This window comes from Danio rerio, chromosome 16 (assembly GCF_052040795.2).
Source record: "Danio rerio strain M-AB ecotype USA chromosome 16, GRCz13ab, whole genome shotgun sequence".
NCBI lineage: Eukaryota > Metazoa > Chordata > Actinopteri > Cypriniformes > Danionidae > Danio > Danio rerio.
Genome location: NC_141036.1, coordinates 40,257,128 through 40,272,161, shown reverse-complemented (window position 1 = coordinate 40,272,161; position 15,034 = coordinate 40,257,128). Strand labels below are relative to the sequence as shown.

At 36.4% G+C, this 15,034-nt stretch overlaps 1 protein-coding gene across 27 annotated transcripts in view; it reads right to left on the bottom strand.

Annotated features, from left to right (window-relative positions):
* map7d1a (MAP7 domain containing 1a) overlaps positions 1-15,034 on the bottom strand; it is a 92,314-nt gene that overhangs the window by 17,178 nt on the left and 60,102 nt on the right. For 10 of the 27 annotated variants that reach the window (NM_001326399.1, XM_087286056.1, XM_087286059.1 and 7 more), the window contains 7 exon segments: positions 126-306; positions 3,563-3,845; positions 5,649-5,887; positions 7,667-7,788; positions 8,208-8,344; positions 10,394-10,516; positions 14,446-14,550. In NM_001326399.1, coding sequence (NP_001313328.1) covers positions 126-306; positions 3,563-3,845; positions 5,649-5,887; positions 7,667-7,788; positions 8,208-8,344; positions 10,394-10,516; positions 14,446-14,550 — 1,190 coding nt within the window. 27 annotated transcript variants of the gene reach the window in all.

The window sequence follows — 15,034 nt, the reverse complement described above, 5'->3', positions numbered from 1 at the left end:
GAATTTTTATTCAATTTTTTCCCAAAAATGTTAGTCTTCGCTTTTGTTTTCGTTTACTGAAACCACCTTGGTACATATAATATATGAGTGCGTGTGTGTAGCATTCTAAAAGTTGCATTAATGACCTGTTTCTGAAGGCGTTCGTTCTCTTCTTGTTCAATTTTGGCTCTTTCCAGTGCTGCCTCCTCCTCCTGTAGGCGCCGGGCTTCCTCTCTTAACTTCTCCTGCTCCGCCATCAGCCGAGCCTCTTCCTCCCTGCGCTTCCTCTCCTCGGCCTCCTGCACCACCCTTTCCTCACGCTGAATCCTAAATAATAGAAAATCATCCCTCATCATATATACAGTTAAAATCAAAATTATTAGCACTTCTGTGAACTTTTTTTTTCCAAATATTTCCCAAATGATGTTTACCGGAGCAAGAATTTTTTTACAGTAATTCCTATAAAAAAATAAATAAATAAATTCTGGAGAAAGCCTTGTTGCGTTTATTTTTTCTAGAATAAAATCAGTTTAAATTTTTTAAAAACATTTTAAGGTCAATACACTTAGCCTCTTAAGAAATATTTTTTTATAGTCTACAGAACAAACCATCGTTATACATTAACTTGCCTAATTACCCTAACTTGCCTAATTAACCTAGTTAAGAAATAAACAGAAATGGGGAAAAACATACAGGAGGGCTTATAATTCTGACTTCAACTGTACCTAAGATTTTTTTTTAAAGTTAGCAGCTCCCATTATGGACTGATTTTTTTTTTAGAAACTGAAGTGAACTTTGGTGTCTCTTGCAAAATTGATCATTTCACAATCCGATGAAACTTTAAACCACACATAGGCTTCCAAGCATTACAAAGTGACACATGCGAAGTGGACGGAGAGCGTGAATCAGTGAATCTTTTTTGAGTTGTGACCGAAATATCCTCACCCGTAGTTACCAGCGGCACTGAGGCATAAACAGTGTGGAACTGTCATTACGCTGTTGCCAGAATCCCTTTTGGCTCATAAACGTGTTAAACTCATAAAGCATCACCATCATCGGCTCTGCACCGCAGATCTATTCCAGGACATGTTTGAAAGCATACCCAAGTCCCCTAAGGTGAAGTTTGAATTTGACGACAGGGTTAAGAAGGGTCATACTTTCGAAAAAGTTGACATTTCATAGGCTGTATTTACTTTATTTTGGATATGCGCATAAAAAAGGGTTGATGGAGACACCAAGATGCTCATAAATTTTAAAATATGTGCATAAAAAAAACATATGCGCATAACTGAGTAGCATAAACTTTTTATTCGATAAGAAAATATGCGCATAAACTATGATGGAAACACTTTTACTGACCAAATCCAGTATGCACATTAAAAATGTGTTATTTTGATACAAGAAATCATGTGATGATAAAAATGTGTGTGAGTGGATAAACCAGCAGGCTGAGCACACCGTAAAACATCTGAAATGTTGTTTTGGTCATTCTAAAATGCCTTAACCATTCAGTATTAGTGTTATTATATTATTAATGACCTCCAGAACTGTCAAGAGCGTCTGTGCTCTGCGTCTCATGCCTTCAAACGCCACCGCACATTCACTGCATGTCAGGATTGCCTTCTAAGGCGCAAGTCATTTATTAAACGAAAAAAAGATTCGCGCATCTTCTACTATCGCAGCAAACTCCATTTTTACTGTTGATATTTGGCGACAGATAATTAGGATGACGATTTTGTTCTCTTTGACTAGTTGGATGGAAACGCTGCTTTTTCCACAAGTCTTTTATGCAATAATACTGTTTTGCGCATAAAGTTAATTCACATTTTTGGATGAAAACAAAGCTAATGTGAGTCACGTGCCAATAAAAACTATAGTGAGTAAAATCAACTCTGGCGCTTTCATTTCGGAGCAGGCTTCAGCAGAGTAGCAAACCTTAAATCTCATATACAAGGACTACAAAAGCTTTTATATTGTCATGTAGCACAAGTATTTAAGCATGTTAATGAGAGAGCACGAGCACAACATCTGCCACATAAACAATATAAACTAACATAAAACTACTGCACACAAAATGTACAGAAATCACGCCATAGATATTACATTAAAATGCCTACTGGTTTTACAAAGCCTCAAATGAGAACTTTTCTGTCATAAAATATAGCAAAACAACTTGTCCGAATGAAAATAAATAAATGAAGCCATGCAATCAGATTAAATAGAGAAATGGAGAAAAGAGCGTTCTTATCAGCTGTCAAGCTGGATTTATACTTCCGCCTGGTGCTACTTAAGGCATATAAACAACAAAGGGCAGTAAATAGAAACTGACCATAAAGTCAGACGGATAAACAGAGAAGTAGAAAGTTTCAGGAACTACGTCATACAATTAATAACATTAAATATTTTTTAAATAATTCTTTTTACTATTATTCTATACTAATTATTTTTATTTATCACCAATAAAGCCTAGAGAAACAGGCATCAGTATATTGTAAACCGATAAGTTGAAATTCTTTCCAGTTATCAAAGAAATAATTTGTTTTGTAATTATAGTTTTATAATTAAATATTAAATTAATTATAATTGGATATTAAATTGTTTTAGATTAAAATTTGTATTACATACATCAGTGTAAAACCCATGACTGGTGAAAAAACATATTTCTGTAATTGTGTACCTGGTATCTCCACTTTTGTCATGGCCTCTTTGGCTCTTTTTTGGCGTATCCCTCAGGTTTTTCCAAACTTTTAAACAAAAACTGTCCTCTTTCCCACGGCTGATTTCTAGCCAAGAATTATTGATCATCTGGTTATCTCTATAATCACGGATCATAAAGATGTGTGCACAGTCATCCTGTTTCAGACAAAATTTCTTCACAGTGTTTCATATACAACTTTCAACTTTTTGTTTCATAAAAACATGTGCCCGGCCAGACGAAATCATGTTGCATGCACCCAAAGCGAACCTCTGCAAACACCGCCATGACATCACATTCGCCTTACGCACTCAAGCAATCTAGCAGGCGTGTCAAGTATAAACCAGGCTTCAGTCATCACCTGCTCTTTTTTTTTCCCTGGTCATTGCATCTTTGCAGTGTGCAGTGTAAATGCCGAAAATCAGATACGAGTCACTTTTAAAAGAAAATGCAGCAGGTCATCAAAAAAAAAAAATAAAAATAAAAAAATTCAAATACAGTCACAAAATCGGAATTAACCATCAAGATCTGCAGTGTAAATGCAGCATGTTACAAGCTGGACTCGAACCAATCGAACTATGTTCCATTCTGGCTAAGGGTTGTGGGGTTTGTAAATGTGTAGGCTTGAAAATCAATAAAAAATATATTAAAACTAAAATATACACATAATAAATAAACAACAATATAAAAGTAAAATAATTATTTGAATTAATAAAGTAAAAAATAAAATAAAATGTAAAAAAGAAAAAAATGTAAATCTAAATAGAAACATTTGAATATAAAAATAATAATAAATAATAAAAGTAAATATAAATGTTAAATAACACATAATTATATCAAATGTAAAGCATAAGGGAACCATAAACACACATAAACAAAGTAACCAACCTCTCTCTCTCCAGCTGTTCTCTCCGTTCTTCCTCCTCCTTCTCTCTCTGTTCGCGAGCCTGTCGTCTCTTCTCAGCCAAGATGCGGGTGGCCTCCTCTGGGTTGTTTGTGCCAGCCATGGATTTGCCAGGAGAGGGCGCTGGAGACGACACCTGCGGGAGGGCGGAGACAAGAGGAGAGTCCTCGGGCACAGGGGACGCAGAAACCGACACCATTGGAGCACTGGTGACAGGGGGCGTGTCCAGGACTGATGACACCACAATAGAGGGGACAGGAGACGAGGCTGGTGCAAACACAGAGAAGCGGAGTGGGGGGAAAATAAGGACTGGTAGAGAGGAAATGGGGTATGCACACAGACTTTTAATTTTCAGTCAGTCAGCCCAGGCGCTTACAGGGAACAATCTTACCATTACAAAAGCGTCAAATCTGATTTCTTTAAAAATCAGTGATCTTCACTGCCTGATTGATACACGATCTTAAGTGGGTCTCAGACCGGACAAGAAGCACTGCAATAAATAAAAATTTTCCCAACCATGTCTTTTACACATGTACAGTTGAAACCAGAAGTTTGCATACACTATAAAAAGGCACATAACCAAAAAAAAAAAGTCAGATGTTAATGTGACTAAACTTTTTCTCTTTTAGATAAGTTAGAATTATCACATTTGTTTCAGTAGTGCTTAATAGCAGAATAATGAGAGACATTTTTTGAGAAATTGTTATAACTTTTTTTGAAAGTCAAGTTTACATACAATAAGATTATTATGCCTCTGAAAAAGCTCAGATGATGGTGTCAAGGTTTTGGAAGTTTCTGATTGGCTAATTGACAACATTTGAGTTAATTGGAGGCACAACTGTAGAATAGTATTTAAGGAAAATCTCAAACACACTGCTTCCTTGTGTGACAACATGGGAAAATCAACAAGCCAGAATCAACGAAAAAAAAGCCAGCCCTGTCCTGCGGTCTGATGGAACTAAGATTGAACTGTTTGGCCATAATGACCAACGTTACATTTGGAGGACAAAGGGAAAAGCTTACAAGCCTAGGAACACCATCCCAACTGTGAAGTATGGGGGTGGCAGCATCATGTGTTGGGGCTGTTTTGCTGCAGGAGGGACTGGTCCACTTCACAGCATAGATGGCATCATGAAGAAAGAACATTATGTCGAAATACTGAAGCAACATATCAAGACATCAGCCAGGAAATTAAAACTTGGCCACAAATGGTTCTTCCAAACAGACCATGACCCCAAGCATACTGCCAAACTAGTTCAAATGCGCTTAAAGGATAATAGAGTGAATATTTTGGAGTGGCCATCACAAAGCCTTGATCTCAATCCTATAGAAAATTTGTGGGCAGAATTGAAAAAGCTTGTGCGAGCAAGACAGCCTACAAACCTGACTCAGTTACACCAATTCTGTCAGGAGGAATGGGCCAAAATTCTTTCAAACTATTGTGAGAAGCTTGTGGAAGGATACCTAAAACATTTGTCCAAGGTTATACAGTTATAAAACAAAGCTAAAAAAAAAACAAAACAAGGAAAGGTATGTAAACTTTTGACTGTCTGGAAATGAAAAAAAAATTCTCAAAAAAAAAAAAATCCTCTTATTATTCTGACATTTAGCACATGTAAATCATTTAAGTAATCCTAACGGACCTAAAATAGTAAACATTTGGTATGATTTACCATCAGACATTATTTAAAAATGGTTATGTTTCTTTTTTTTTTAAGTGTATGTAAACTTCTGGTTTCAACTGTACATATATTTTACCAGAGTATTTACAATGGAGTTTCTGCAATAGCCTGCTGCTATTGACGGCGCTAGCATTTACAAGTTCTTTCATCTCGTTTAATGCTTGAACAACTAAATGAATGCTTAAGTCTATTTAACAGAACATATTTTAATCAGATTACAACATCGATGCTGTAAAAGAAACTTTATGAAATTGAAAATAGTCATGTTAAACGTTCATCTGAGGTTTATCATTGGCTAAAAAAAAAAGCTGTGCATATACCCCATTGTGTAATACTATAGAAAGTTTGTGGTAAATTACATGGCTACAATGATGATCTCTGCACTCACTCTTTGGTTGTTCGGGTGTAGCCGGCCTACGGGGCTCTCGAACCCTATCGATGGCAACAGGAGAGGCGGTGCGGGTCTCCACACGGGCAGGGGTCCTGGCTCTTTTGGGGCGGGCTTTAGGAGTGCTGGGGCTTGCTTGTGCTGCTGGAGGTTTAGGAGACACTGCAGGACTTGGGGACGACACACGAGCCTTGGGCGTAGCAGGAGATGCAGATCTCAGTTTAGACACTGGACTCGGACTGGAAACATCAAGAGAAATGATCACTCATACAGCAAAAAAAAGGAGAAATGTTTTAGTCAGAGACAGCATCACACAATATCGGAATTACAGAATTAAACAATGCCCGGAGCTAAAAAGTCCATTAAAAAGCTTGGTTTTGAGTGTGTGTGTGTGTGTGTGTGTGTGTGTGTGTGTGTGTGTGTGTGTGTGTGTGTGTGTGTGTGTGTGTGTGTGGTGTGTAACACAGTGCTTCTTGAATTTGAGCATCTAAACCTGTTTACATGCTTTTAAGAGTCTAATACAAGCATGAAATAGTTTGACACGTAAGGAACACAATCGTAACATAAAAACAATTTAAAATAAATAAAAAATGAATAAATAAACATTTAATCATCCAAGTAGCTTTACTCTAATTTATATACACTCACCGGCCACTTTATTATCTACACCTGTCCAACTGCTCGTTAACACAAATTTCTAATCAGCTGATTACATGGCAGCAACTCAATGCATTTAGACATGTAGACATGGTCAAGACGATCTGCTGCAGTTCAAACCGAGCATTAGAATATAGAAGAAAGGTGATTTAAGTGACTTTGAACATGGCATGGCTGTTGGTGCCTGACGGGCTGAGGATTTTCAAGTACAACCATCTCTAGGGTTTACAGAGAATGGTCCGAAAAAGAAAACATTTCTAGTGAGTTTCAGTTCTGTGGGCGCAAATGCCTTGTAAATGCCAGAGGCCATAGAGGAGTGGCCAGACTGGTTGGAGCTGACAGAAAAGCAACAGTAACTAAAATAACCACTTGTTACAATCGAGGTATGCAAAAGAGCATTTCTGACAGCACAACACATCAAACCTTGAGGCGGATGGGCTACAGCAGCAGAAGACCTCACCGGGTGCCATTCCTGCTAGCTAACAACACGAATCTGAGGCTACAATTCCACAGGCTCACCAAAATTGGAAAATAGAAGATTGGAAAAAAGTTGTCTGCTCTGAGTCTTGATTTTTTCTGTGACATTCAGATGGTAGAGTCAGAATTTGGCATCAATACATAAAAGCATGGATCCATTCTGCATTGTATCAATGGTTCAGGCTGGTGGTGGAGGTGTAATGGTGTGGGGGATATTTTCTTGGCACACTTTGGGCCCATTAGTACCAATTGAGCATCGTGTCAACGCCACAGCCTACCTGAGTATTGTTGCTGCCCATGTCCATCCCTTGGAATGTGGTGGAACAGGAGATTCACAAAATGGCTGTGCAGCCGACAAATCTGCAGCTACGAAGGATTAAGACAGTTCTAAAGGCAAAAGGGGGTGCAGCCCAGTACTAGCACGATGTACCTAATAAAGAGGCCGGTGAGTGTATATCATGGAAATAAAATGTATATAATCTAATTCCAAATTAACAATAATATCTATATTTATTATATATACATATTTAACTGAAATCTGCCTAGGTGTGAGAGACTGTATCATTTCTTAAAAGCAATGCAAACTGTAAGTTCTAGTCACAGCTGTGTCTTTTGTCTCCATGAATGTCTGGGTGATGCATTTAGACTGTTCAGGCCAGATGAAACCCCAGAATACACAAGACCCTGAACAATACTTTCAACTAAACCTGTCATGCCGTTTCTTTTTCTCCAACTATAAACTCTGCCTATATAATAGACAACACTGTTCAAGTTAGACTCTTGTAGACTTCTTTGAAGATGCCTGTTTGAATGTAGAACAACCGACACGTTGTCAATAAAGAATCTGAAACTTCCTATAATATACATGTAGCTGCTCATCTTACCTGGACTCTATTCTGGTTTTGATTGAAGGCATGGACTGTCTCTTCTTCAGCACCTTCTCTTTGGTGATGCTATTCTTCTCCTTTTCATTTTCTCTCTCCTTGTCCTTCTTATCCTTCCTCAACTTTAGTGAAATAATGTGGGGCAAAAATGAAACATATCCTTGAAAATGACGTTAGTTTAAAATGTAAAACCTTGTTACCTCTACATTGCAATTTGACATTAACGTATTTTATACTAATGACAGTGTAATTTCTAGTCAATTTTACAACAATAATATAACAATAATAACAGAGAATTTGTACAACCACAAAATCTGCTCTGAGTTTAAAATATGTTTAGTGTGATTTATGTGGCAACACTAAAATGTTTTATGAAAAACAGTTATCTATAGATAGAGCTGTGCATACGGTTAAAAATCTACGACTTGGATACATGATTCATGGTAGTGTGGATAGAGTGAAGAATGATTTATTTTCACCTTGCCTTTTATGTAACACAGCAGGAAAATATGGAGCGTGAAATAAAGCTCAAAGAACTCACAGGTGTGGAGTCTCGCCTGCGCTGGGTGATATCAGGTGTGCTGGTGGTGACCCTCCAGCGCTCAGAGCAGCGGTGAGGCCGATGAGCACATACTGACAGAGGACTGGCAGACGCTGAGCGTGGGCACAATGGAGACTCTACATTAAAAAACAGACATCCAACTCGAGTTACATAACATGTTTGCACCTTGCATTAAGCAGCATTTGGGTCGATCTTTATGAGAGACAGGTTTCACTCAAATTCCCTGACTACAAAGCTGAATCTCTATGACCTATCCACCTTATTTTTCAGGGTTATTGTAAATTAAAATGCGTCAAGATTTTCTGTCATACTCACTTCCGTTCATTTTCTAGCAAAACAAAACAACTTATGCTGCTTGATGTTGAAAATCAAAATGTTTTAATATATTTGACTGACAATTGACAAATGGGAAAGGAATAAAATGGCATGAAAACATAGACTAACCATAAAAATAGAAATTAAATGTAAAAAAAAGAAGACATTTTTATAAATACAAAGTAAAATTTTAAATGACATGAAAAAATAGACAAAAAATAAAACATTAGGAGCCATGACATGGAACAATGTAAAAATATGTAAAAAAATGTTAAAAATTCATAATTATTCACAAAATAGCTTTTTAAACTTATGATTATTAACAGAAAAGTTTAAATCCCATCTGGCCATCACATTTTAGCATGTCCAGTAATGTTGAAAGTCTGCATAAACTCTGAGGTTTCAGAGATTTTTATTTCAGTATATCAATGTATTTCCATCTGAAATAGCATATTGAGTAGGGGGCAGGGCTTTTTTTGCACATCATACTCTCATTGCAAACTAACAGTAAGAGGGGTGTAGATAAGTAGTCACGTTCAAGTAAGTAGTTGTGATTCCTAAACTCTGGAATAGATACCTGATAGTACCTGATAACATCCGAGGCTCAGACACACTCTCTCAGTTCAAAACTAGATTAAAGACCTATCTGTTTAGTAAAGCATACACTCAATGCATCCCTTAGCGGGTTTCCACACATGTTTCTACATCTTGTTTATATACACTATAAACAGCAGCTACGCTAATTATTCTCTTTATTCTCCATTTCCACCTGGGGATACTCATCCCGAGGTCCTCAGATTATGCGTAGTCACTGATTGGACCCAAGATCAGCGACGAGATGATCCCAAGGTGTCTATATCCGGGACCAGGCCGTATCCTGAGCTGCTGCTGCTGCTGCGCTGTTGGTCATGGGGGAGTGGAGAGCATGAGATTGATTCCAGTGACGCTCCATGGACAGACGAGTCTTCGCTGAGGCCAGCTTCCAGCCTTCACTGCTGAGACTGCAGCTCTGCACAAGACTTTCGGCCAGCGGAGAAATTAAAATGGTCGTGCCAAACTAAGTGTGGTTCTCTCAAGGTTTTTTTTTCTTCACTCTCCTATTGGTGAAGTTTTTTTTTCCCTCTCCGCTGTCGCCACTGGCTTGCATGGTTCAGGATCTGAAAAGCTACTCATCGATGAATTTGCTCTTCAGTGTTTGGACTCTCAATAATGACTTCAAACCACACTGAACTGAGCTAAACTGAACTGAACTTAAACACTAAAAACTGAACTACCCTGATCCAGTTACTATGACCATTTATGTGAAGCTGCTTTGACACAATCTACATTGTAAAAGTGCTATACAAATAAAGCTGAATTGAACTGAATTTAATTGAATTTATCAATGACCCACACTCCAAACATGAAAGCGAATAGTCACTTAGATTAAACCAAAACAAACTCTTTTTTTTCCAGTGGATTAACTTAAATTAATCAGATTTATTGTTCGCCTAAAGAATAACAATATGCGCTAGCAAAATAAATATTGTAAATTTTAATTTCACACAGACTTCAAGAATGAGGTCTCAGCAGAGAGTAGATGGTCTTTAGTAGCTGCTTGAACATAATCTACATAAAAAGTGGTCAAAAATGGAAAGTTTTAAGACTGTATTGTTTACAAATTATTCGGTCAACAGAATGTCTAAATTGACCCATTAAAAAAACGGTAGATATGTTGTTGTTTCTGACTTACCCAGGCTCTAAAAATGTACCATGAATGCATCACATTATCAAAATGCCAAACTTCCTAATCGTCATTAACGGATGCTAATAACACAGATAAAAGCTGTTATGATGGTTTGGTCACTCACGGGCATCTCTGGAGTTGTTCAGCACACTGGCGGCACTGCGACTGCGAGCCAAGAAGGAGAGAGTGGGTGTCATCAGCCTGTCTACAATGCTGCTCTCCCATGGACTCAACTGCAAGCTGCGAGCTACAAGAAAAGGAAAAAAGTCTTCAGTTTTCACATAGTATATATGCAAAGCAACAATCACTTACCACCTCTCATTCTTAACTTCATGTGAAATCATGTTGGCTAGTATTCAAGATGAACAATGAAAATGTCACCTTTGACACAAATGCAATGTAATAATATGCACCAGCGTTGTGATAATATTTATTTCTATAAAGATCACATGGTGAAAAAAACAAACATGTTTGTCTCCCTTGCTGTCAATATGATGATGGTGAGTCCGTGTGAAGATTTCACAACTCAGAAGGCAGGAATGGTGACCCGTAAATGAGATTTGTGCACAAATTAACTAAATTGAAGCCAATAAAAAAATACTTCCAGAAGCTCGTCTACTCCTGTGAAAATGGACCAAGTTTTGCAATTCATTTTTAATGCGTTTTCTTGAAGCCAATGTTAGATGTCAATTTGACATCAGTTTTGACATGAAAGTACATGCATTGTTGGGATACAAAACAAGTTTTGTAAATCGGGATAAAAGCTATCAGATGCATAAAAAATTCCCTATATTATAATAATTCTAGTGTCGGGCTAGCACTTTAGTTAGCACTGTCGCCTCACAGCAAGAAAATCACTGGTTCAAGTCCCAGCTGGGCAAGTTGGCATTTCTGTGTGGAGTTTGTATGTTCTCCCCATGTTCGTGTGGGTTTCTTCTGGGTGCTCGGCTTTCCCCCACAGTCCAAAGTCTTGTGGTATAGGTGAATTGAATAAACTTAATTGGTCGTAGGGTACGACTGTATGTGAATGAGAGTGTATGGGTGTTTCCCAGTACTGGGTTGTGGCTGAAAGGGCATATGCTGAACATATGCTGGAATAGTTGGCGGTTCATTCCACTGTGGCGACCTCTGTGGGAATGTGGGGCATTGTGCAACTGTGGCAATGTCAAAATAGACGTCAAGGATTCGACATAAAATCTATTTGCATTTTTGACGTTTTTTTATGATGTTTTTAAATCAAGCTGCTCCCTGGGGATCCACCCTCACATTGTTTAATATAGATTATATTTATTAGGGGTTTTTTTGTCAATTTTTTTGTTGTGGTTACTATGATTTAATGTAAAGATCAATCAAAATTACAAATTTCCAACAAGTAAATGATGACAGAATTAATTAATTCTGGGTGAACTATTACAGAGTTAGTTTATCCAAAAAAACATTAATTCAATCATATTCTCGTATCAAAACAATAGCATGTCTTCAAACTCATTTACGATTTCTTTACCAATGTTTAGAAGCGTCAGAGTTTTGGTTGAAAGGTCTTTCAATAGAGATTTCTTTCAGATTCCATTGAATTCTCTTCACTTTTGTTGAGAGGATAAAGGAAAGTCTTTTGGTGGTTGGAAAGATAGTAGGATGAGCAAATTATTAATAACTTTGGGATGAACAAACAATTAAAGAAAAAGGACAAATAAACGAACAAAAGAATATCCAATATTTGGCAAAAAAGAACAAAATATACAATTAAATATGAGTGCTGCACAACATATCGCTTCAGCATCGGTATTGCATTGTGTGTGTCTGCAATAGTCACATCACAAAACATGCAATGTTGAATTGGGATTACAGTTGATCAGCACAACAATTGACAATACATGAGATTTGTGGAATCATGCAAAGTACTGTAACAGAGTGAAACGTTATAATTTGTTTTAAAGGCATTTCAAGAGAGTTTAAAGCATTTGGGCATAAAAAAAATACTTTTAATGAAGAATAATTTTACTGAATTATTAATACAATGAAAACTATACAGTGTTATTTTACATTACATTATTCAATTTCTGTACCTGAATACTGTTTAACTCTCCGGAAATCATACCGCCCTGTTTATTTTAATTATTTGCTCTATTGTAGTTATTCTTGATTGCATCTGTTTATTTATTTTTTATTTAAGATTCACACCCATTTATGAAAATCAACCCAATTAATTGAAATTCAAGATTGTTTTTCAAATAGAGCTATTCCAGCCATCTGCGAAAACTGTATTCATGTCAATATATAGTGCAGAAAAACAAAATATAACAATCTCAGATTTTTTCAATAGCGTGCAGCAATATTAAAAATGTTAATCAGACTCACTAAACATAATGATCATTCCTAATTTTAAGAAAAGATTACATTGCATACTCAAAACGTAGAGAAAAAAAGAATGGGTAAATGGATAATAAGGTGAAAAAATGAGGGGATAGAAAGCCATTTTAGAAAGAGAGATGGAGAGCAAGATATTGCCCATAGCTGAACATTCATCAACAGTCTGCAGTATAGTCTCTGCTCATGGAAAACTTCCCAGATTCGATTAGCTCTCAGCACAGAGCGTCAACCCAATTCCATCTTTTGTTGCAGGGAGCACTCACAAATAGAGTGTGCCCTCCTTACAATTGATTTTTTATGGCCTCGGTACGCCCAATAAAAGAAGCACCAGTGATTTCTGGAAAAACAATAATCTACTGTAGTAGATTACATCAGTACATCAGACACATCAGTTTAGCAACCTTCTCTGCGGAACACGTATCCATTAACACATTTCTCATTTGGAACATACCAGCAGATTCAAGGGTCATAAAAAGCCTTCAGATACTTACTTTGAATAGATGTCAACGTTAAACAATAAAGACATTTTACACAAGCACACATTACACACACAGACACAAAGTAAGGCTTGTTAATCGAGAAATGGTAACACTTTATAATAACAATAATAATAAGCATCAATAAGTTAATATATTAACACTGATTAATGAACTGTATACGATCAATAATTGTACTGCATTCACTTCTGTGGGTTGATGTTGATTTATACAACTTATATGCAGCAAAATTTTACCTAAATGAATAAAGGAAGTCAAACTATAATTCATTCTTTTGTTAATTCATTTTTTAAAAATTAATTAACAAATGATAACTATTACTATTATAAGGTGTTACCGATTAAACAATATTTTTTCACATTTATAAAAAGGTATCTGGACACTTTGTTGGCTTGAAAAGATTTTGGCTGGAATTGTTTGAAATAACAAACATATATTATTTTCTTTAAAATGATTACAGTAAAACAAAGAAAAAAATATTTAATTATAAAATATTTATAAAATATTTCATTTATAAAATAATTATAAATATTTATTTATAAGTATTATGTGTGGTTTAAATGGATAATCTACCCAAAAAGAAAAATAGCCATCATTTATTTGGCCCCATGTCATAAAAATAAATAAATAAATAAATAAATAAATAAATAAATAAATAAATAAATATACATTTCTGTTTTAACAATACATTTCAAATAATTGTAACAATTGGTTTTAGATCTCTTTGACTTCTATTGTGTTTTACATCCATACAATGAAAGTCAATAGTAACTAAAATGGTTTAATTATCAAGATTCTTTAAAAAATATATACCATTTTATGTTCTACAAAAAGAAATTGAAACAGGTTAGGGATAATAAGAGGGTGAATAAAAACAGAAATGTAATTTTTGGGTGAAATATCACTTCAGGTGTCCAAATACTTTCTGTGGCCATTGAGTATCATCATGCATCAAATGCATATGAAAACATGAAAGATGGTTACATCTAAACAAAAACCAAAAACAAAAAAACAAAACAGAAATCCACCACCAAAAACAAACCAAAAACAAGCACCATTGAGGAAGGTCGACGATTGAAAGATGATAACGATTTTCAACATTCATATTCCATGAAACTGAAGACGGTGACGTGAAAACGGAAGAAGGGAATGATTGATTGGTTGATCACGCAGGACGAGCAGGTGATTGGTCTCAAGGGAGAAATCAAAAAGTGGAAGGAGGAGATCAAATGGAAAAACTCATAAATGTGCGAAGGGAGGAGCCTGTGGTGATGAAGGGGAGGGGCTAGATCCAGAGGCGTGGCCTTACTTCTGCTAGGGGTGTTCCAGAGAGTGGCAGAGGATTTGGAGAGCCTCTTGTTTATGACTGAGTCCACATGTTTGGGCAGGTTGACCGCTGATATTGAGCATCTGCCTGCAAAATCCAGAGAACACCGCATACATGTATACAATGCTGAGAAGACCAAGACGACACGATGGGAAACAACCAATTCATTAAAACAATTCAAAAACGCACTGGTATATTGGCTAAGGACTTGAGCAAGACGAACGTTTGTTTATTTGCAGTGTTTGAATATTAACTTGACTGCTACTTTTATGAGTTTATTATCTTCAAGTCTGCAGACTTCATAATGAGGCCACAGCCTTCACTTCTCTAGAGACACCATCAGAGATTACAATTACTGTGCACAAAGTTTTGGGAGAAGAAAAACTAAATTAAGAAAGTTTGAAAATAAGATCCTTGGAGAAAAAGTTTTAGCTGGACTGTAAATTGAGGTCTTGTGTCTTGGGGGAAGTGATATACAGTGGCACTGAAGTTCATTACAATATTTCCTAGCAATTTCAGCAAGTCGTTCTTTCTCACCTCTCTTATATGCATCATTAACATTTCTAAAAGC